We start from the raw sequence: 23,550 nt of genomic DNA, 5'->3' as shown, positions 1-23,550 counted from the left end.
GAATCTCCCCCACAGATGACAAGTGGAGGGAAAAGGGATGAGGAAGCCAGTATGATAGACAGCTTAGAATAGTAGTGGCTGCCCTCGTAGGCCTGATGGAATAGCTCGGTTTTGCAGGCCCCACGGAACTCTTTCAAGTCCCGCAGGGCCTTGATGTTACTGGGAGACTATTCCACCAGGCCGGGCTGAATCATGGTGGTGTACGTTTCCGACAGGCCTGGAGAGAAATGCCTTGCCTCTTTAATAGAGGCATAATGTGTGGAAATGGACAGTTGAAGCTTTTCATGGCATAGAGATATTTATCACCTGCTAAATAACATCCCACTGAGTCTCAGTGAAGGACAGGATATTATTATTTTTCCCATAAGAACTGCTGGCAACCCTATGGCAAGTGACTAGGAAGAGCCTGGGTCACTTATTTCAGAAGTGACTGCCTCAGGAGGTGGAGGGTTTTTTCACTGAAGTCTTTAAGCTGAATGGCTGAACGCCCATCTGTTGTGAAAGGGCAGTTTTGCATTCCTGCACCCAACAGTGTTTAGACTACATGACCTCTAAGGTTCTTCCTAGAACCTAACTAGTTGTTACGGCATCCCCACGTCCGCCACAGGGACGTGATGCTATTTTAAGGCTGAGATGTTCTTCTTTAAAAACAACAACAACTGGGAGGTCTGATCCTGAAAGCCAACCTGACTACGCCACAGCTAGGTGGAGTCCAAGGCAGTCTTTCCCTAGCTTGAAGAGCCTTGAAAACAGTGTGTGTGTGTGGAGGGGGGGACAGGAGCCCTGGAGGCAGCAGAGGGGAGGGGTGGCGTTTGCCAGATGACTGAGACACCCCGATCTCCGTCCTGGCTGCTCCCTCATCACCTAGCAAGAACTGCCCCTCCCCTCCACTGCCTCTGGGGCTCCAGACTCTCTCTTCCCCCATGTGCCATTTGCAAGCTTCCTCTGGGGGGAGCCCACTAGGGTCTCTGTTCAGTTGTGGCACCGTCAGGAGGGCTTTCAGGATTAGCCTCCCCCCATGCATTTTTTAAAAAGACGAAAAACCTTGCCCTAATATGCTGCCGGCACGTCCCCGTGGTGGACATGGGTATGCTGTAACGTCTAGTTAGGCTCCAAGTCTCTAGGACTATGAAATGCAGAAGATGAATGGAACATTAGAAGCCACCTGGGATGAATCGTAGAGAAATCATAGTTCGGGGGGGGGGGGGATTTTCATTCAATAAAGAGGAATTATTACCAAGAACCTCTCTGCCAGCACCAAAACCATTATCTCAATAGAACAAAGCAGTCTACAGAGCTTTTAAAAAGGAGTTCGTTTACGCTTTCATTTGCCTACATGCAAAATTACCCTCCTATGTACACAGCAGCTTGCTTACAGCCCAACAACTGAATCTCTCCAGAAATCCAACACAAAAGCAGCATAATACCTTTGTGTTACTTGGGCTGGCCTTCACAAAAAGGTACTGTATTACATGGCTGCCATTTTTTTATTCTGCTTTGGACCAACACGACTACCTGCAACCTCGGTCCAGGAACCAAGTAAACAAATGAGCACGTGACGTCTCCAAAGCTTAGAAATTCCACTCGATCCCACACAGGCCGTAATGACAGCACAGTGCAAGCTCAACTATCGACAGGTTTCAAGGGACAGCAAGTTCATTTGGATAATTGGAGTACAGGTAAACAGAGGTTGCTAGGTGCTTACAGAAGACAAAATACACCAGCTATATTAACTTCACCTGTGGTTTGACTATGCACCTTGAACAGCTGCTGATACTACAGAATTTCTTTCTAACTACAAAGGGTGGTCGAGAGAGGGATGCAGAGAAGTTATTACGTGCCTGAAACAGGCAGTTAAAAGTTCAGGATTTCCCGAAGGGCTACTCCCGAAGAGACTGCAGAATGAGAAGACTGAAGTCACAAGCTCCATCTCAGTGGGGCTTACTCCTCAGTAAGCATTCATAGGTGTAGGACCTTATTTGCTGATTTTTGAATATGCAGACATTCCGTCACTAGGGTTACTAGCTCCGGGTTGGCAAATACCTGGAGATTTGGGGGGTGGGGCCTGAAGAGGACAGGGTTTGGAGAGGTGAGGGATTTCAACAGGACATAATGCCATAGCATCCACCTTCCAAAGCGGCCATTTTCTCCTGGGGAACCCATCTCTGTTGCCTGGAGATCAGCTGTAATAGCGGGAGATCTCCAGCTACCACCTGGAGGTTGGAAACCCTATCCGTCACTGTATGTGGGATTTGATTAGGTTTGCACTAGCCAGCTCAAATCCCCATGATATTGAGGCAGCGGATTTCACATGTGCACGGGGTCTACTCATGCAGAGGTCAATGTGTGTAGGCCCTTCTTCTGCACTATCTGTACTATTAAGATTTTGTGACAATTAGATCATATTTGTATACGGACCCGATGTGCAAGTGATAGAAATAAAGTTCAATGCATAAATGTTCACTGGGGGTGGGGGGGGGGATGCAAGAAGAATGGGAAAGCCAGAACAAATGCTTTCAGAAAGTTCTGCCCATGGCCAGACTAACTCACTTGCTCAAAATGAACTCTATGGACGAATCTATGATAAAATGGCAACTTTTATATGATCATTACTCACATGCCATGAATACTTACTAAAAATAAAGAGCTTAAAGAATTATTTTAGAAACCATTCAATGAATGCATATAAGAATACCCAGTTGAATATTCAAAGTTACACTTCTGTTACAGAAGCAGGTTAGCTTCAGTATGCAATATCTGTTTTAAATTTTGCTATTGGAGTAGGTCATGTTGCCTTTCTGGGAAAAGTGTATGCAGATGCGCTAGCGACTACACAATGACCTCTAATGACTACTGTCATTGTTATTAAGAAAGATTACTATGCTAACTGAAATTGTTCAAAAAGAAGGTTTAACGCAGAAGCTAACATTCCTTTCTACTGCCAGTTAATCATTCTGCAAGGCCGGCACCCACCCAAAGAAACACAGTGTTTACAAGTCAAAAGGTTACATGCAGTAAAAGGATCCATTTTCCCATTTTATAAGGAAGGGTAAATTACGATTTCCCGCAAAACAGGAAGTCAGACCGCATTCAGGATTAGTAGGTGCCAGAACAGCTTTAGTTCCACTTCCGTTTTGGAAATGGCTGATAGGGATCACCGCACATTCCTAAAACATAGTGAACAGGGAAAATGCTTCAGGAAGCATACTCGATACTTAGAAGAAAACGTGAATGCAGCAGCACAGCTAAGGAACTTTATCATGATGGATTCCAAGCATATGAAATGGACAGAGAAGCCACGTCATTCAATGAAATGAACAGTGCTGGTTCTGATACACAGCAAAATAAATGCTGCTAAAATATTTATTGAGAGTACTTATAAGGGTAATGATAGTATGGTGAACCATAAAGTCATTCAAGCTTAAGTCTTTTGCCCTTCTCATCTCACTCCTGCCTCCACCACTGGGCAGGTTCACAGGTAAAGGGGCTGGTAGGGTACAATGTAGTATTCCCTATTACTATGTATGGGTATGAAAGCTGGACAATGAAGAAAGCTGATAGGAAGAAAGTAGATTCCTTTGAAATGTGGTGTTGGAGGAGAGTATTATGGATACCGTGGACCGCCAAAAAAACAAATCAGTAAGTTAAAGATCAAATCAAGCCTGAAATTACCCTAGAAGCTAAAATGACTAAACTGAGGCTATTGTACTTTGGTCACATTATGAGATGACAAGAGTCACTGGAAAAGACTATCATGCTGGGAAAAGTTTAAGGCAGCAGGAAAAGAGGAAGACCCAACAAGAGATGGATTGACTCCATAAAGGAAGCCACAGCCCTCAATTTGCAAGACCTGATTAAAGATAGGACGTTTTGGAGGACATTGATTCATAGGGTTGCCATGAGTCGGAAGCGACTTGACAGCACTTAACACACACACACACAGGATACAAGGTGTACATGAATTCACCATCATTTCCAAATTTTTCAGCCCCATCATGTAAATGTTAACGGCACATATACTCTGCCTAGGCTTGCCATTTGCCCACACATGGCTGGTAAACCCTGCCATTGGCCCTAATCCCCCAACCTCAGAAAAAATGGTCAAAAATAGCTATAGAAATTTCCTCAAATATCTATGGTAAAAACCATAGAGAGATAGGGAAATTCCTAGAATGTCAACTGGAAATAACGTCTCATCCTCCCCAAAGTCACCCTCCCCAAGCATCACTCTTAAAATCTCCAGGCATACGCCAAGGCAGTGTTGACTACCCCATCTCTGCCCATAAGGAAAATGTGGCAATTCTAATGTAATAAGGCACTGAATAAGGCCAGACCAAAATTAAAGCCAACAGGAGCCAATGCTCTCTCAAAACTCAATTGTTACTTGTCCCAGAACAATCAAGTGGCCAACTGTTAAGCTCCCTCTACCACTAGTAGTTCTCATCTAATTGCTTGAATCTTGGAACAGGTATCAATGTTCTCAAAAGGAATTTGGTAACTGTTCTTCCTGGATTGTACCATCTCAGAATGCAGATGGGGACCTCATGTTTGAATGGTCAACTTCGTCAAGAACTGTGGAAAGGCACATAACTCAGCAAAAACAACAGCCATATGCTTCCTCCCCACCATGGGAGATTTCTACAGGTATGTTTTATTTTTTAACATGTAGGAATCACTGCCTGTATTTCGAGGTGATAAAATCCAGGGAGAGTTGTACCCATGTGACTTCTGAACATGAGGGATATATGAAGCTCCCCCTTCCTGAAAGCTAAACCAGACAGCAATTGACAATGAAGCAATTGACAATGAAGTGAACCCAACGGATTCACTCAGTGTATCGCTTTCTGTTTATGCATTGCATAAGTGTGTATATATGCATCCATCCCAAAAATCAACATTCTCCACCTTTTAGAGTTCATAACACTGAAGCCTGCAAGAATTGTTAGCAAAATAATAGGATACAGACTTAACAAGGGAAAACTAAACACACACTCCAACATTTCATTCCATCCTAGTTAACTGACACATCCTGCAAGGGCAGAAACCATAACTATGTCCCCATATTTCTAAAGCATCTTATCTTATTTAAAAACAGCCATCCTGACAAAAGAAAACTCATGCACACATAACTTCCAACGGAAACTTTAGCCAAAACATTCGAGACAGGAAAAGGCTAGCAGGGCGGGAAGCATTAAGCATCCTAATGAAAGAAGCAAACTGCATCATAGCGAGGAAAAAAATGTCAAACAAAGCAATTCAGCCCTAGTGCTGCACAGACAAAAACCAAAGAGCTTAAAAGGATGTGGTAAGTAGCTTTCAAATGAATATCGGGTTTTTTGAAGACCTAAAAAGAATGCAAATTTGCTGCCCTGGAAGCTGAAGATCAAAAGATGACTTGGAGCATTGCTAGACTTAATGAGTGATTCGGAAATGCAAAGGTTCAGAAAAAGCAAAGGTTCAGAAAAAAGGGGGGGAAATTAAGAAAACACACACTTTTATCTCCTTCCTGAATACTTTTCAGTTTTGCCAACAAAACTGAAATTTTGGAGAGCAATACAACTACAATGAAATATTCTCAGTGAATGTGAAATGCCTTTTCAGACAAGTTTTCACTCACTCAAAATGTGTGGTATGAAGAATCGGTAGCATTTGATAATGATAATTCTTGTGTACAGTGGACATATGCAATATTTTGTATTGATTAAACGTGAGTAATAATTCATTCAATGCTGACTGACACTTTCATAACTACTCCTGATACCGGGTTGGATCCAGACTTAATCTTCCATCTGCAGAACGGAACTTTCCTGCTTCTCTCTTCTCACTGGTCTCCCTAAAATGCTGCTCCTGGTGTCAGGCGACCCTGAGGAACAACTTGAGGCGAGTTTGTGGCGGGAAGGGGGGGAAATCAGCAGAAACTGCCAATTTAGTCTGGAAACTGCCATGTGCACAGAATGCTCCATCTGAAGCAGCAAAAATGGGGAAATAACTCATCAGCACCGTTTCAAGCATGAGGAAAAAAGGCCTGGGGGAAGGCAGGATCCTTCCTCCCCCCGCTGCAGCATTCTGGGCCTGTTTGGGCTCTCCTTAATTTTTTAAAAAAGCCATTTCCCACTGCTGCTCTGTGGCTGCAGGAAACCAAAACCCAACTCCTTAAAAACCTGAATGTGTCGCTTGGCGCCCAGTTTAAAAGCTTTAAAATCAGGGGTCTGCAAGAAGCCATAAGAACATGAGAAAGGCCCTGCTGGATCAGACCAAGGCCCATCAAGTCCAGCAGTCTGTTCACACAGTGGCCAACTCTACGAAGCCACAAACAAGATGACTGCAGCAGCACCATCCTGCCTGTGTTCCACAGCACCTAATAGGCATGCTCCTCTGATACTAGAGAGAATAGGTATGCAGCATGACTATTATCCATTTTTACTAGTAGCCATGGATAGCCCTATCCTCCAAGAACACGTCCACTCCCCTCTTAAAGCCTTCCAAGTTGGCAGCCATCACCACATCCTAGGGCAGGGAGTTCCACAATCTAACTATGCATTGAATTGAAACCATCAGAAAGTCAGGCTTGCAACTGCGTTTTTAACTCGACCGCTCTAGTTTGAGATGTCCTGGTCATTCAAGTGAACTCACCTGCAATGCATATAGAGACCGCACACTACTGTGAACAGCTCAAATTCACATGTACACAGACACTGTAATCCTTTTAGACATTAACATAAAAGAGTCTGGGTCATAGTAGACCTGACAGCTGACAACCACTTAATAGAATGCTTGGAGCATTATTCTATTAATGCAAAACACCTGTGCAAACACTGACATTTTCCAACGGAAGCTTCAACGGGTACTTAACTCAGTAAAACATGGTGTCCCTAAAGATCTGTTCAGTTAATTCAATACCTTCCCCCTTTATTGCAGAGCACTTGTTCCAAAGTTACTCAGTCAAAAGGTGTAACTCAGAATGGAACAGAGAAAAGGGGGCAAGAACATAACAGCCCTGCTGGATCAGACCAGTGTTCCATCTAGTCCAGCATCCGGTCTCACACAGTGGCCAACCAGTCCACCTGGAGGTCCAACAACAGGGCATAGAGGCTGCTGCCTTCCTGTGATGTTGTCTCCTGGTGTGTACTAGTGTATTCAGAGTTTTACTGCCTCTGAATGTAGAGGTTCCCTTTCGTCACCATGGCTAGTAGCCACTGACAAACCTATCCTCTTTGAATCCATCTAAGCCTGTGGCCATCATGATGTGCTCTGGCAGCGAATTCCACATTTTTAATCACTCGTCATAGTACTTTTCTTCTTCCTTTACTTTCTATCTTTCCTTGTTTTCCCCCTTACTCTATTTCCCCAAGGTGCACACCTCTGCAGCTATCCAGTTCCAATACACTGGGTGTATTCTTGGTGTATCTGTTTGGTTGAGGGTACAGTTCTAGGTCTAGGAACTTTATCCGCTTAGATGCAGAGCTGCATAGCCACAGGACTAATACCCAATCAGCAGATCCAAACTTTAGTGAGTGTCCTGCAATCTTTGGAGAGCAGAATTCAATTCTTTAAAAAAAGAAATAGAGAAAGCGGTACAGATAGGAATACGCTCATGCTTTTTTCTTCTTTTCCCAAAGCTTCAGTAGCTTCCCATATTTTTACTATTCCAAGGTCTATGGTGTGCAAGTTTGCACTGGTAAACAAGTCTCCAGTGAAACAGAGCAATGGTTGTGGGTCAAGAAATGCACTCCAAAAGGCTAAGGAACAATTTTTCCCCACAATATCTACTGCTGGTAGAAAGGGTGGACACTGGGGGAAAAATGGTTGGAAAATACAACTCGAAGTTCAGACCACCAATTAGAACTCCTACAGATTAGACTGAATTTCAAGGAAGAGTCCAAGAGGAGGAAAAGTCTGATTTGGTGACAGAATGATGCAATTGGATTTTGTGATCTTCCTTACTCAAAATTCATATCCCTATATTTCTTCTCATTCATGCCACTTCCATGGCTAGTCCCATATCTTCTACATCACTGGGCAATGCTGTCAGCAAGTAGAAGGGACTTCAGCCATTAAAGCTGCTAATTCCTAGGTATTGGGAGATAGCTTTTGCTGCAGTAACTCAGCTTTTAGAACAATTAAAGGGAGTCTACTGTGACCTGGATGGCCCAAGCTAGCTTGATCTGGTCAGATCTTGGAAGCTAAGCAAGGTTGAGCCTGGTCAGTACTTGGATGGGAGACAACCAAGTAAGTCCAGGGTTGCTACCCAGGGTTGCTACCGTCTGTTTGCCTCGTGCCACACAAACCCTATGGGATCACCATAAATTGGTGGCGGCTTGATGGCACACAAAAGGCTCCTACCACAGCATTTCTATATATTGAGGAGTTGTCTGTTCCTTGGTTGTGTCTCCTCTCAAATCAAAATTTATTAAGTAAAGTCTCAGCCTAGTCCAAGAATGCTTTTAATGATAGATTAGAGACTCCTCCAATCTAGCGTGCCCACCATTTGTCTGAAAAGAGCCGCAAGTCCTCTGCTTCATGAGGTCATGAGGGTTTATATCCTGTCAGGAAATGCATTGGATTTGTATAGCATTACATGGGACACTCGATACTTTAGACCAACGTTCACTCGTAAAAACCAGACTACCGCTTTAATGCAAGTGATTAAGTGTCTCATTTTACAAGGACAAGCAAAGTTAAGATACTTTGCAATATAGAATACATTAGTCAAAAATAATCGAGCTGCTGACACGACAGGGCCAGAATGCTGACTAAGGAGGGGAGGAGCCATAATTCTGTGATAAGAGTACAGGCTTTGTAAGCAGAAGCTTCCGTCTGTGGAAGATCCCGTTAAAAGCAGCCACTGATAATTGGTCGACTGTACCAGGCTATGGACCAATGGCTTGACTCAGCATAAAACAGCTTTATATGAGGCAATGGGAGCAATCAATCGAAACAAATTTCATCACCTCTCCAGTGATTTTATTCAAAAGGCCTTTGGTCTTGGCTAGACAAAAGTGTATATGAGAAAGGTGCTATCCCTTTAGCGGTTTTGGCATTTTCTTAGATATCAGAGTTGTGAGCACTACAAGCCCGTTCCAAAAAAGAGACAGAAACATTTGGAAACAAGCAAGACAGAAGACTGATATCAAAGTATTTGTCTGTCTGACAGGTCCCAAACTGTAAAAGGGAGGATACAGGTGTGCTCGACCATTAAACCTTTCCCACAAGATCATGAAACAGAGCCAAAGCAAGTTTTTTTTGGGGGGGGGGATTCAAATCTACATATATACTTACTTGCACTCCCCAGGTACAGTGCAGCCCCCGCGGATTAAATTACATCCTTGTTTACATACAGCTATGAAGAGAAAGAAGTTAGTCAGTTAGTGCCAGTACTTTGGGAAAAAATTAGTCCTGCAAAAAAGTCATTTTCTTCTTTAGAAATGTCTTTTACAATGACATATTAATCAAGCAATTTCGACTCCATCTTGACACATTCAAATTATACCAATCTGCAATATGAAAACAACAGAGAGATTTTTACCAGGCAGGAGAAGGTGTAAGAGTTCTATTTCAGACACCACAGAGGTGCAGAAGAATAAGGAACACAAGTTGCTCGTGTTTCCTGATGCTCTACACCAAGGGTGTTGAATTAAATTGTTACGAGGGCTGGATATGACATAAATGTCACCTGGTCGGCTGGGCCATGCCTGGCCAGCCCAGATTGAGAGTGGGGGTGGGGTGGGGGTGGCTGCCTTGGCTGGCTCACAGGCCAGATAACAGCTCTCAAGGGGCCGGATCTGGCCCACGGGCCTTACGTTTGACACCAATAACAGGTCCAAAGCTGTCCTTATGTTAATTTTAAATACACTGATAGGAGCACTTCCTAACCCAAGATATATACGGTATTCATTTCTCCAAAATTAATACACCCTTAAGTACTGTTCCTTGAACATATTCAAGACTGAGATTAAGTATCTAAACCATCACAACTCATTCACATGAGGATCAAGCGAACCAGAGGTTGAAGCAACTTGAAAGGAAGGATGCTCCTGGATAAACAGCACATTCTCAGCCCATCCTTTAGCGAGTGTGAAATATTACATGGCCATAACTGGTGTGCTGAGGCAAATGGAGGCCTGAGCGCAATGAAAGCGGACAGTAGATCTGACAAGCATCAATTTTATTTTATTTTTAAAAAAAATGGTACAATTGAAACAGTCTGAGACGCCTTTCCTACCCAATGAATGAGGCTTCAGTATATGAAAAGTACATAAAAAACATGAAAAAGTAAAAACCTCCCCTATGGAGAGAGCCATAGATCAGGAGAAGATCATAAGCTATGCATGCAAAGGCTTGCAGGCTCAAGGCCGAGCTACATAATAAGCCTGAACCATGTGGGGTCCCGTGGGTGCATGACCGGACTTGCAATGAGACATTCATTGAGGGGAACTTTTCTTAAAGTGCTCACTTGCTCAGCACTGCAAGGGGGAAAAGAGAAGAAGAAGAGTTGGTTTTCATATGCTGACTTTCTCTACCACTTAAGGAAGAATCAAACTGGCTTACAATCACCTTCCCTTCCCCTCCCCACAACAAACACCCTGTGTGGAAGTTGGGGCTGAGAGAGTTCAGAAAACTGTGACTGGCCCAACCAAGGTCATCCAGCTGGCTTCATGTGTAGGAGTGGGGAATCAAACCCGGTTCTCCAGACTCCACTGAACCAAACCACCACTCTTAACCACTACACCACACTGGCTCTTCTTGTTTCCCCTCCCACTCCTCTTTTGCCAACAGAAAGTGTGGGGGTGCTTTTCACTCCTTTTCTTAGGTTTCATGTGCACCTGAAGGACATGTGGCACCAGAGAAAAGGGGCAAAAACCCACCCCGCTACCCTTTCCGCTGGTGGAAGTGGGAAGGGAGAGGAACCAGAAAGTCCTTTGCCCCCCTTGTAGAGCTCCCTCGAAGAACTGAGCAAATGAAATGTTTCCTCTTGTGTACATCTGCCAGTCTAGTTGCAAAGCCATGACCTAGCATATGTCTGGAGTATTGTGTAGGGTAATGAACTCTTAAATATCATCATAATGAACAAAGCACCTCCCATTTTAGATTCGAGCACAACATTTCAAGATCTAAAACTGAGAACCGCGGTACCTTGTTTGCAGTCTTTACCCATCCAGCCTTCCATACAAGCTTTGTTTCCATTTTGGTCACATGTGTAGTGGCCCACGAAGTCATCGCGAGGGCCACAGAATTTATTGCACTGCGGGCCATAGTAGTTTTCATCACATTTCACTCTGATCTGAACTTCAAAATGAGCAACATGGCCATTGAGCTGCTGCGTCTGCCATCGATCCTCTGGGTTGATCATTCCGGCGTATGACACTCGGTCAATAAATTCGCCTTCGTCTTCAAGAAAGAAAATGAGAAGGCCACAGAGTTAAAGCATGACACCTGTTTCACACACGAAGACAAGATAATAGGGTGGGATACAACCATCCCCCAAGTAGAATTCCTCCAGTCTAAGGAATCTTCACTTCAGTTGGAGAAAAGCTCCTTAGATTGGAGGAAGGCTTCATACTTGAGCCTAAAGGAAAAGTGGAGTATATCTATTTTAATGAATCAATAAAAATGAACAAACAAACTCTGCCCAGCGGATCCACCCCGCTAGGGACAAAAGAGCCAGCAATGTGCTGCAGTGGCAACTAATAGACGGAGATAACGGTTATCAGAGTGTAAAATAGTGACAAACCAGTATCAATCAACTGCTGCTATGGAGTCATTAGGCTAGAGCAGTGGTTCCCAAACGTTTCAGGCCACCGCCCCCTTGGTTCCACAAACTCAACCCCAGCACCCCCTACCCTATGCAGCAACACAATTGAAAGGGCCTACCTCTAGCACCTCCCTACTGCCCCCTTGTCTTATAGTGCCCCCCTAGGTAATCACACCGCCCCCCCCGGGAGTGGTACTGCCCACTTTGGGAACCACTGTGCTGGAGGGAAAGCATGCAGTGTTCATCAACTGGTGGTGGAAAGTGCCATCAAGTCACAGCTGACGCATGGCAACCCCACAGGGTTTTCAAGGCAAGAGAGGAACAGAGGTGGCTAGGTGGCTTGCCATTGCTTGCCTCTGTGTAGCGACCCCTAACTTCTTTAGCGGCCTCCCATCTGGTACTAACCAGGGCTATCCCAGCTTAGCTTCCAAGATCTGATGCCACTGGGCTGGCCTAGGCCATCTAGGCCAAGACGTTCACTGACTAATACACGCAAGATTTGTCTTCTGCTAGACCAGGGGTCTCAAAACTGTGGCTCCAGAGCCGCATGCGGCTCTTTGGCCCGTTGAGTGCGGCTCTCCGAACTTGGTTCAGAGCCCCTGCTCTTGCGCCCGCTCACGCCAGCAGCCAGGTTGCGGAGCTGGCGCGCCTGAGAGAGAGAGAGTGGGTGAGCTGGCGCGCTGTCTCTCCCCCCCACCCGCCGTGGAGAATGGCCGGGTCCCCCTTTCCCTTGCCCTCAATGGTTGGGAGGCTAAAGCCTCCCCTCCCATCTAGCCGCGCGATTGCTGGGCGGCTCAGCGGTTCCTGCCCCCCCCCCGCTTATCAGCTGTTGGGCAGGGCGGGCTTCCTTTGGTAGACCTGGCCTCCGGCTGAGTCCCATTGGGAGGCCATGTCTACCCACTGGCTTTCTTGGCGGTAGACCTGGACTCCGAGGAGGGGGAAAAAGTCCCCCTTCAGAGGCCAGGTCTACCAATTGGCTTCTATGGGCCTCCGGAGGCCAGGTCTACTGCCAAGAAAGCCAATGGGTAGACCTGGCCTCCCAATGGGACTCAGCCGGAGGCCAGGTCTACCAATAGGCTTTTATAGCTGTAGACCAGGCCTCCAGATGAGGACTCTGGACGGGAAGGGGGAAATGGCAGGGACTTACAATTTAATTTTTATCAATAAATAAGATCACTATTAAGTATGATTTTATAAAACTGAATAAGTTTTATTCAGTGTACCTATAGTTTAATTAAAACTTAAAACTTTAATTAAAGTTTATTAAGTTAATAAACAGTGTACCTACCTGTATAGTTTAAGTTTAAGAAAATCGGCTCTCAAAAGAAATCTCAATCGTTGTACTGTTGATATTTGGCTCTTTTGACTAATGAGTTTGCCGACCCCTGTGCTAGACAAAGTTCCACTATGGTTAAGCCCAACGTTAAAAATGAACCTCAAGGCAGCAGCAACAACGTCCTATTAGACACCAACTTTGGTTACCACGGGGAAAAAAAGTGTTTTATATTTGTGGCCCCCTGGGGTTTACTCACAGTTAAGAGAGATACAAAATGCATTACTACGTTGGCACGCTAATGGAACCAGCTTCTCAGAAGTACATCCACTTAAGAATGCACAGCTAGGCTCTGCCTGAGCAGCTGAACTCAAATTGCATCTCAAACTATTTTAGATTGTTGGGATAAAGGGGAGGGGGGGAAAGGACTGATTCTCTCCCATCGCACATGGAAAGGCATGTTGTTCATTACGAAGGGCCAGCTTTTAAGTACGCAGCGAGGAAAAAGGCTGCAGCTACTTTGCAGAGGGTCACACACACACACAGAGAGAGAGAGAGAGAGAGGGAGGGAGGGAGAGAGACACACACACACACAAGAGGTCTCTGCTAAGGCTCTCTGGAGACCGGCACGCATGTCTGAGTACAAACTGCAGGATTCCTGCCTCCAGTAGTACAGAGGGGGTTAATTCCAACTTGACCTTCTCTTGTTGCACTGGCATTTTGCCCTTCAGCCCACCCAACACCTGTGCAAGTAGAGAAGAGAAGCTAGAATTAGCCTTTTGTATGTAGGGCAGAAGGGCAGCATCCTGGCCACCCCACACACAGTCTTGCATAAGCACGGCAGAGACTTGTATGTCATCTATATATGCATAACTCTGTACTGTACATTATGGCAGAGGGAATTCAGTACATAAAATTTGAGGGTGATGCCTGGGGAGGGCAGGATGGCGTTTCTGCATGATGGCCTAGGAATTTCCCCATACCTCTTACAGTACAGACCACAGAGACATGGGGAAATTCCTAGAGCATTGTTATGGAGGCCATTTTTTCTGCTCCTCAATTTCTCAGGGTTGGGGCAAATGGCAACCTTACCAGCAGCAATAGCTGCTCTTTGAAATCTGGATAATTCAGCGTTTGAATTAAACTGGGGATATCTGGACACATTCATCATGGGGTGGCAAGTTTAATCTGTAGCGCCATTTCCCCCCCCCCTACAATTTCAGTTTCACGATTTTCAAATTCTTTAAACATGTACTCACCAGCTTTAGTCTCGTTATCCAAATCCCAGGCTTCGATTATCAATGTGAACGCTCTCTGGAATGAAACACACATCAAATCAGTTACTGGAGACGAACTAAGGTAGTTACAATTCATCATCATCATCACCTTTATTAGGCATTTTCACATCAGTTATAAAAAAAATTTTAAGAGAAAAGGCGCTAATAGATGTAATCTGGTTTTAGTGGATTTTAATATATAAAAGCATTAAAAAAAAACATTATCAATAACATTCTCAAAAAGCACACGCAAGCTGATTGAGAATCCTTATTGCAGCTAACAGAAAACTGGCCACTTGGTGGGTAATAGAAGAGTTTCTATCCGACAGAAGATACACCACCAGCTGCTGATCTGGAAAACTCTGAGCATTACACAATAAAGGTCTGATAAATACATTCCTCGGCTTCAGGTAAAATTCACAATACAGTAACACATGAGTTAAATGTTCATGGGTCCTAGCCTTACATGGGCAGCATCTGTCATAAAGAGGAATCCTCTTGTATCTACCATGTAAAATGGCGGAGGGAAAATTGCAATTCTGAAAGCGCCACATATCTGACTTGGCAAAAATATCCCTTGGTCTGAAATATGGTTGTGCTGATATGTACAATAACTGATAAATTTTACCGGACTAGTCTCTGAAGCCTTATCACTCTGGGTCAAAACGATGTTTTGATACTTCAGTAATAACCATATTAAAATGTAATTGCCTAATATTTTGCTTATGTTTCCTAGAATTCCTTTAAATCAATGAAGATGAAGAGTTATTGGAGAGGGGAGAGAATGGAGGACATCTTCAAGCTTTTGCATTTCCAATGAGGATAGCATTTTTGTTTCTGTACAAAACGACCCGACACAACTTACAGGCCTTTTGTGCAGAATTAAAGTCCAGCTCACACAGACAATCAGGTAACATCTGAAGCATCCCCATGCCAGTTTCTTATTAAATAAACCAGACCAATTATGCAATAACCTTGCCCGAAAAAGCCCTGAACAACACTCTGACTCTCTGCAGAAGAGATGGAAGACCACACGGGCACAAAACACTCCGCTAAAACTCCCTCCCAAAATGACGTAGCCAGTGGTAAAAAGACATTAAACACTTCTTCCACAAGAAATTGGTGTAACACCATATCTAAACCATCATCATTTTTTATTTGTACCCCGCCCTACCCCGGCGAGCCAGGCTCAGGGCGGCTAGCATCGTGTAAATACAAAAAGTACAGTATACAGTTTAAAACCAACCTAAAAAGACAACTAGTAATCTTAAAAGGCACCCAACTATTCCACCTTAGAGAGCATGTTGTTTCAAGGTGGTCGTACAGCAATGCCCACTGTTGGTGTTACTCTGCCCGGGAGTGGCGAGAGGATGGAGACGGATGAGCAGAGGGTAATAGGAAGGAAGGGGAGGGGAAGGACAAGAGTAAAGGCATAATGAAAAGAAAAAGAGTTGGTTTTTATATGCCGACTTTCTCTACCACTTAAGGGAGACTCAAACTGGCCTTCAATCACCTTTCCCTCCCCTCCCCACCTGTGAGGTGGGTGGGGCTGAGAGAGCTGTGACTAGCCCAAGGTCACCCAGCTGGTTTCATGTGTAAGAGTGGGGAAACCAACCCAGTTCACCAGATTAGAGTCTGCCGCTCATGTGGAGGAGTGGGGAATCAAACCTGGTCCTCCAGATCAGAATCCACCGCTCCAAACCACCGCTCTTAACTACTACACTACACTACACCAAGGAGGGAACAGGAGGGGAGGAAGGGAAAGGAGGCTGGCTCTTGATGGATGCCATAATTGCCCTCAACCATAAGCCTGGTGGAACGTCTCTGTCTTACAGGCCCTGCGAAACTGAGCTAATTCCTACAGGACCTGGGTCTCATTGGGCAGAGAATTCCACCAGGCTGCGGCCAGGGAGGAAAAAGCCCTGGCTCTGTTTGAGGACAGCCGGATGCCTGTTGGCAAGAAGACCTTAGTTGTCTGATACTGCCTATGACAAAATGCCTTGTTTAAACTGGGCTGCTATGCAAGTCATGTCACTGAAGTGAAGTGACACCTCATCATCACTGCTATATTTTTATACAACATTTGGGGGGGCAATCCATTCTGTTAAAGCTATATTAAATGCCTGCCTTGCAGGTGAAAGGCCACAGAGCTGCTTTCTCTAGTTAATTTCCCATCTGCCTAGATGGAGAGGATGGCAAAGTGATAATGATGAGTAGCCAAAAAAACAGAAGGGCTTTGGTTCCTGCAGCATCAGGACCATCAGGTACGCAACAGGCTCCCATGAACCTTCTGGATCCAAAAAGCTCAGCATGTTGCAGCTAGTGTGATGTGCATTAAAATGGCACTGGAATGGAAAGAGTTAGAGGAGAGTTTTTTTTCAGATTGGTGTGGTGGTGCAGAGGTCAGATGAGTCTTTTGAATCTTCTCCCAACTTGGGAAGACTAAAATGTGTCTTCAAACATACACACTAGACAAAACCAGCACAAAAAATCTAAAAACCCAAAATCTGGTAGCCTTACACATAGTCTATCTCTCATTTTATGATAGTTACTAAAGACATCATCCTAGGAATTGAGTTGGATCCAGTGTAACGTTTGTGCTAGAGCTCTTGTGTCAGCAGAATGCAAGAAAAATACTGCAGTAGTCACTTGTGCTATGTCAACCTTATTGTATTTCCACTTGTAAGAACATAAGAAAAGCCATGCTGGATCAGACCAAGGCCCATCAAGTCCAGCAGTCTGTTCACACAGTGGCCAACCAGGTGTGTGACTGCTTATGCAAGAACTGGTGAAACCAATTTCTGGGCACTGAGATACATAGGTAGCAAAGAACTATGCATTGAATAGGTAGAAATGCAATAAGCCTGTTTATATTTCTGCTTGAGCAAAACTGCTTATGGTCTGTACCTGTGGTGTTTTATTGCAGCCATTCTGTCCCAAACAAAAAAACCTACATTTGTCACAATGTTCACCATTGTACAAAAAAACCTACATTTGTCACAATGTTCACCAATGTATACAGACAAGGTGGGGAAACCCCTGTCTGAATTGACAAAGACTTCTAAGACTTCCAACTATGTCCATGATGTTGGAGGAGGTGGCCAGGAAAGTGTCAGGGATCATTCAGCGAATGGAAGTACTGAGGGAGAAGCCCTTTTGTTGGTAGAAGGACTACCCTTGCATTTCTTCTGCTGCTGGCAAGCAGTCAACAGTTCTTATTTCTGTTGGGGTTGGCAGATTGAGGCTGGAGAGATGAACTCATCAAGGTCTTGTACAGTGATTCAGTGCCCTGACCCGGATAGCCCAGGTTAGCCTGATTTCCACAGATCTCGGAAGCATAGCAGGGTTGGCCTTGGTAAGTATTTGGATGGGAGGCCACCAAGGAACACCAGGGTTGCTAAGCAGAGGCAGGCAATAACAAGCCACCTCTGAACATCTCTTACCTGGAAAACCCTATGGGTCATTGTAAGTCGGCTGCAACCTAGACGACTTTTTAAAGTGATACTCTGGAGCTCACGGAGAGCCACAATCCAATTACCTTCAACTACAAGAGCCATATTTTACTTCCATTCCAGGCATGAGAACTGTTCCCTTCACAGGGAGGCTCAAATCATACCTATTTTCCTATAGGAACTACCTGTCAGCCACAATCCTCACCAGTAAAGAACCTTGCCCATGAACATGAACACATGAAGCTGCCTTATACTGAATCAGATCCTTAGTCCATCAAAGTCAGTATTGTCTGCTCAGACCAGCAGCGGCTCTTCAGGGTCTCAGGTAAAGGTCTTTGACATCACCTACTTGCCTAGTCCCTTTAACTGGAGATGCCTGGAATTGAACCTGCCAGGCAGATACTCTACCACTGATCTACACCCCCTCCCCCTTTCATGAAACACGGAGCAGAGGCCATACTTGGAAGAGCCACATGTGGCTCCCAAACCACTATCACTGTTCTAGTACCTTGGAACCTGACCAGCTGGGTAAATTCTACATCTCACAGCAGAAAAGAGGCACCTGTGGAGCTGGTTCTAAAACCAATGTATGTACCGGTAGCATGCCAGAACAACACACCTGGGCTGTTGTTCTTTGAGATTAGTAGCCGGGGGTTCAGTTTAAATGAAACAGTGGGTGCATGCATACCCTACAGTTAAGTTCTACCTAAAATAACCTTGATAAAGAGCAATGCATTCTAAATGTGCTCAGTTATCACAAAATGTTTTTCTACATTTCCCCATGTTAGGACACACACACAAAAAAAAAAGTTTAAGAAAAGGAGTTTCTACACAGCTGCTCCAAGTAATGCCCCCCGAAAGGAAGTCGGTAAATACCACGTTGAATATGACATATTCATATACTTTAAACTGCTCTATTACATCCACCAGTCACTGGGCAGAGCTCCCCCCTTTTATATGCTCACCTCGGTCCCCCTCCCCACTTACTTTGTGGAGGGTATGTTATTCTTGGGAGTCTGCTCTGCTGGGAGCTTAGGGCATCATCTTATTATGTGTATTATTTTTATGGATTTCAAGCTATTTTTAACTGTTTTAAAGTGTAACTTGTTGTTACCTGCCCCAATCCCTGCTGTAGTGGGGGAGTGGTGGGTAGGTGTATGCACAGAGATAAACCCGAACCAACCTCCCCCCACCCCCGAAATTAGCCATTTTGGTAAATTTCCAGTTCAGGTTTACCAAATGCACAATCCTGGGGAGAAAGCTGAAGCCGAATAGGCAATTCTGGAAAAAAAGTTCGGGTCCCGGAGTGTGTGCGTGTGTGTGTGTGTGTGTGTGTCATTTTTCAAAGTAGAGTTCTAAAGGAAGGAAGCGGCCATCACAAGTGTGGGAAAACTCAATTTCCCATAATTAACAACAACCTTGCAATCAACCATGAGGGAGGAAGGAAGCAGACTGGTGGCCATTACTGACAAGTCTAAAAAGGTAAGTACATTTAATTCTCCTGGGGGGGGTGCATTTTTGGAGGTGGACCCCCAAATTCACAACGTAGCTTAAAGGGACTCTCCTTGCACGACCCCTGGAGTTTGGTGAAGATTGGGTCGGGGGTCCGATTTTATGGGGTCCAGAAGGGACTGCCCCCTCCTCCATAGACAACCATTGGAAACTTCACAATGCTTGTCTATGGAGGAGAGGGGGTGACCCATTCTGAATCCCATAAAATTGGACCCCCTGACCCAATCTTCACCAAACTTCGGGGGTCGTGCAAGAAAAGCCCCTTCAAGCTATGCTGTGAATTTGGGGGCTCCACCCCAAAAAACGACTTCCCCCAGGCCGATTTTTTTTTGAAAAACCAGAAAATAAGCCAAATGGCCTATTTACCGGTATGGGTATTCGGCTTATTTCAGGTTTCCCCCCCAAAAATTGGGCCCAATAAACCCGAACCCGAAATTTACTGATTTTTTTGTTTTGTTTACACAGCCCTAGTGGTGGGATATAAATCTAAAATATAAATAAATATCCACACACACATAGCTGGCCGGGTACCACAACTGCTGTGACACATTCTGAGGATGGTGTGACTTGGGTTTGCCTGTCACTCACAAAAGACTTGGTCTAAAAAAGGTCCTTAATGTTGTCCTGTAGCTTCAAATATATCTTGTAAACTAGAAAGTTGAACCCGAAAAACGGTTCTGCGAACCAGAACTCAATTCAAACCCAAATCTCAAATCGAAACCTAAATCTGTTTCCTTGAACACAAACCAGATCTCTGAAGTCATTTTGAAATGTGACTCAGTAACTTGGTGAGGTTGTTCTTTGGGGGGGGGGGGGCTGCAAAGAAAGGATTTCTGCTCTAATCCTACTGAAAAGGAGACTACCCAGCAAGTTCTCAAAAGAAGGGGGCAGGGGGGGGAGTGGTAGTTTCCAACCTCATGCATTCACCTTGAGCCTAGGTAGAAGTTACTATTTGGAATTTCTGAAGTCTATTCCAAACCATAAACTGTGTGTGACTGGGTTATCAGAAAGGTCTGGGTAGTTGTGAAGACGATACTGAGCCACTAAAAAAACACACACATCGGTTCCTTCTTGAGCATCCTCCAAGTAAAAATGAAATAGTTGGTGATACGTGAAAAGATTTTGTATACCATTATGTAAATCAGCACAGAAAAGAATAGATGGGGATGAAATCCAAAGCAGTTTTGAACCTAGCATAATTATATATCTTTGTAACATCTGAATAAAAGATAGCACATCTCTCTCATGGGAAGATGTGTGAATTCCAGATACAGGGAGAACCATATGGAGATGTATAAGGCCCTGCCTGGGATGTTACACAGAAGCATGAAAGGTATACAGAATTCACTTGTGCCTCCCAAACTATTCAGCCATCAATTTAACAAGCATTTCTGCATTTCAAGTGGTTGGTTTAACAAAAATACAACTTCTAGAGTTTGAGAATGTATTAACTGCTACACAAAATAAGATAAACTTTCTAAACATATTGCTTTATATTATAGGAATGGGAAGCACATGGGTTTATGAAGTATCTCCTTGAAGCATATGCGAACTGGATCAGAGTAACTGACGTGGCTATTAAACCATTCTGAGAAGTCAGAGCCAGAGCCAAGATGGAGAAAGAGGAAATGTTAACAGACCCCAGCCCAAGTTTTTAAATAGTCCAGCTTCCTGTTGTAAAGGTACCCAAGAACTCGCCTACAGACAACTATAGTGATGAGTTCCAAGAAGAAATTCAGGATGAACTTCAAGCAATTATTTGATTTGAAAAAAGAGACCACGAAGTAGAGTTCCGTTAATCTAAAAGTAAGAATTTAAGAGTAATTAGAAGGTACTTCTCAAACTGACAAACCATTATTGGGCTTTAATACCCCCAATAATCTTTTGTTAGCTTAACCCATCTGAATAGGTAGGTTTATTTAAGGATTAGAGAACTCCCTTTGCAGAATTTAAAAAACCTAGATCGTGAGAATCCGACCACTGTTGTAGCTCCAAAACAAAATCTCATGCAAATTAAAGCACCGTTTGGTACGCCACGATGCCTTGCTATCTACCTGCAAAACATTCCGCCCATCATAATAATGCTCATTTCAACTATTAAAATAATTTTATTGCATGGAATCAATTTTAATGGAAGCTTGACCGTATGATCATTAGAGTTGCCACCCCGCAAAACTGCAGGGCAGTTTTTAAAGTACTCTTCACATACTCCCCCCAGCTGACTGATCCAAAGCCAGGTTTTTCTAATGAAAAGCTCTTCTGCTTAAAATAAACTATATCTTGCTCATCCCTGCAGTTTTCTCCCAAATCATACTTGCTGCCATTCTTTCTACTTTATTATGTAAGACATCTGGCTTCTGCAGGTTCAAAGTAACAAGTATGTACACTGCCTGTTAATATTATGGTATATGAAGTTTTTCAACATAATATACTTAGCAGTAAACTACCACCTCAAGTTCAAATTGGAACTTAAGAAGAAACCAAAACTTAATCCTATAAAAAAATCTATAAACTTATAACTATGAACTATCAATATAAGCCATTAAATAAGAAAAAGACCAAAGAAAGCCAACTATACAACTTGTAAAAAGGCACCCATTAATGTTGAAGAGCTCTGAATTCCAATAATCTCCATGAATAAAATGGTATTTATTTCCCCCCAATTGCCTTCTGAGTGGTATTATAGCTCTTAACCTTATTCTGTGTCCATGTATGTATTTACTCTTTAAGGCTCAACTTCTTAAAAAACAACAACCCTGATTTCCATTCTACCAAAAAAAAAAGTGTTTTTGAAGCGACCTATTAAGTGGTGTAGTGGTTAAGAACAGCAGACCATAATCTGGAGAACCGGGGTTCGATTCCCTACTCCTCCACATGAAGCCTTCTGGGTGACCTCGGGCCAATCACAGCTCTCTCTGAACTCTCTCAGCCCACTTGGAGGCAAGCAATGGCAAACCACCTCTGAGCATCTCTTGCCTTGAAAACCCTACAGGGTCGCCGTAAGTAAGGTGAGACTTGACAGCGCACAAACACACACACACACAACTATTCAGTTAGTTAGCACAGCAGTTGCCCATAGAAGGGAGAAAGCTGTCAACACTTCACACACATCACCCAACAGTTAATTAGTATTTCACCCGGCCCATAGAAGAAGTCTTCACTATTGCACAAAAATCAACCGTTATAATATTGCACTGTTCCAAAACAAAGAAGATCCCTCAATAAATACGTCACATAGTTGTAACAGCTGCTAGTTTTACATAAAGTTGGGGCGCAAACAAAAGGCCTCACCCCTTCATTTCTGCTAAAGGGGGTGCTGACGTTGGGCAAAGTAGTTTCAAGCACATCACATGCCCCCAACAAGGCAAATGGTGCCAAGCTGCAAGGTCATTTGAGGCCAGGACTTTGTGGGAGAGAGCTAGAACTCCTCCCCCCATGAATCCCATCACCACAACACAGCCCCTTCACTCTCCCACTGCCTTTAGCACACCTTAATGATAGCTAAAGAAGTAGTGAGGGGTAGAAATTAAATATCCAAGGGAAAGAGGGCCAGAGGAATGTGGAAGGTGACAAAAGAGTAGAAATGGAGGAAGTATGAACAGTATGTTAAGGGCCAGCATCCACATGGTTGCCACAAGGATGCTACCGCCATTTTAAAGTCATTTAAAAATGCCACAAGGGTCCAATTCTGATAAAGCCCAAAGTGTGGTACTCTTGCATCTTTTCAAGACAAACAAAGAGAAATGATTAAGAAGGAGTGTGGAAAGGATCAGGCAACCCAGCAGGAAGCAGAGAACCCATCTCTGGGTGCCATGCTGGTGATAACAAAGATGGAATTGAAGCCGTTTTCACGCTCATTCTTGGCAAACTAGGAAGCTTCACTGGAGAAAAGGAAAACAAAGAATCCGAATGAAGCAGAAAACATATTTTTAAGAATCCTGACAATGAAATCTCCTTCTTACAAATCCCTAGGGATTTGACGAACAAAGAGGGGTCTTCAACCGCTTTTCAAGGTGCAGCTCCTGTCTCTGGAGAGTGGGCTTCAGAAGCACCTGCCCCATGCCAGCAAACGAGTAGAGACATCCACCATCCCAGCTCCAAATGGATCATTGGCTCTAAGACTGCAGGCATTTGAGAGTGGGAGGGAGGGAGCAGGTGGTTGACAGGACAAAACACCCTTGACACAACCACCACTGCCTATTTAAGAATTTTTTTAAAAAACAATTGTATGCACCATGCATACTTCAATTCACAAGTATGTCAGCCTGCTGCTTGGAGGGTAAT

At 44.1% G+C, this 23,550-nt stretch overlaps 1 protein-coding gene across 1 annotated transcript in view; it reads right to left on the bottom strand.

The window, feature by feature from the left end:
* The window catches only part of JAG2 (jagged canonical Notch ligand 2), a 118,851-nt gene that overhangs the window by 45,199 nt on the left and 50,102 nt on the right, over positions 1-23,550 (bottom strand). Inside the window, exons 3-5 of the mRNA XM_056851400.1 lie at positions 14,285-14,339; positions 11,134-11,388; positions 9,280-9,340 (exon numbers count right to left, since the gene is read on the bottom strand). Coding sequence (XP_056707378.1) covers positions 9,280-9,340; positions 11,134-11,388; positions 14,285-14,339 — 371 coding nt within the window. The remainder of the gene's footprint in view (positions 1-9,279; positions 9,341-11,133; positions 11,389-14,284; positions 14,340-23,550) is intronic.

The sequence above is a fragment of the Euleptes europaea genome, chromosome 6 (genome assembly GCF_029931775.1).
Source record: "Euleptes europaea isolate rEulEur1 chromosome 6, rEulEur1.hap1, whole genome shotgun sequence".
Classification (NCBI taxonomy): Eukaryota; Metazoa; Chordata; class Lepidosauria; order Squamata; family Sphaerodactylidae; genus Euleptes; species Euleptes europaea.
The sequence above is the reverse complement of the archived record's forward strand: the minus strand, read 5'-3'. Positions and strand labels throughout refer to the sequence as shown.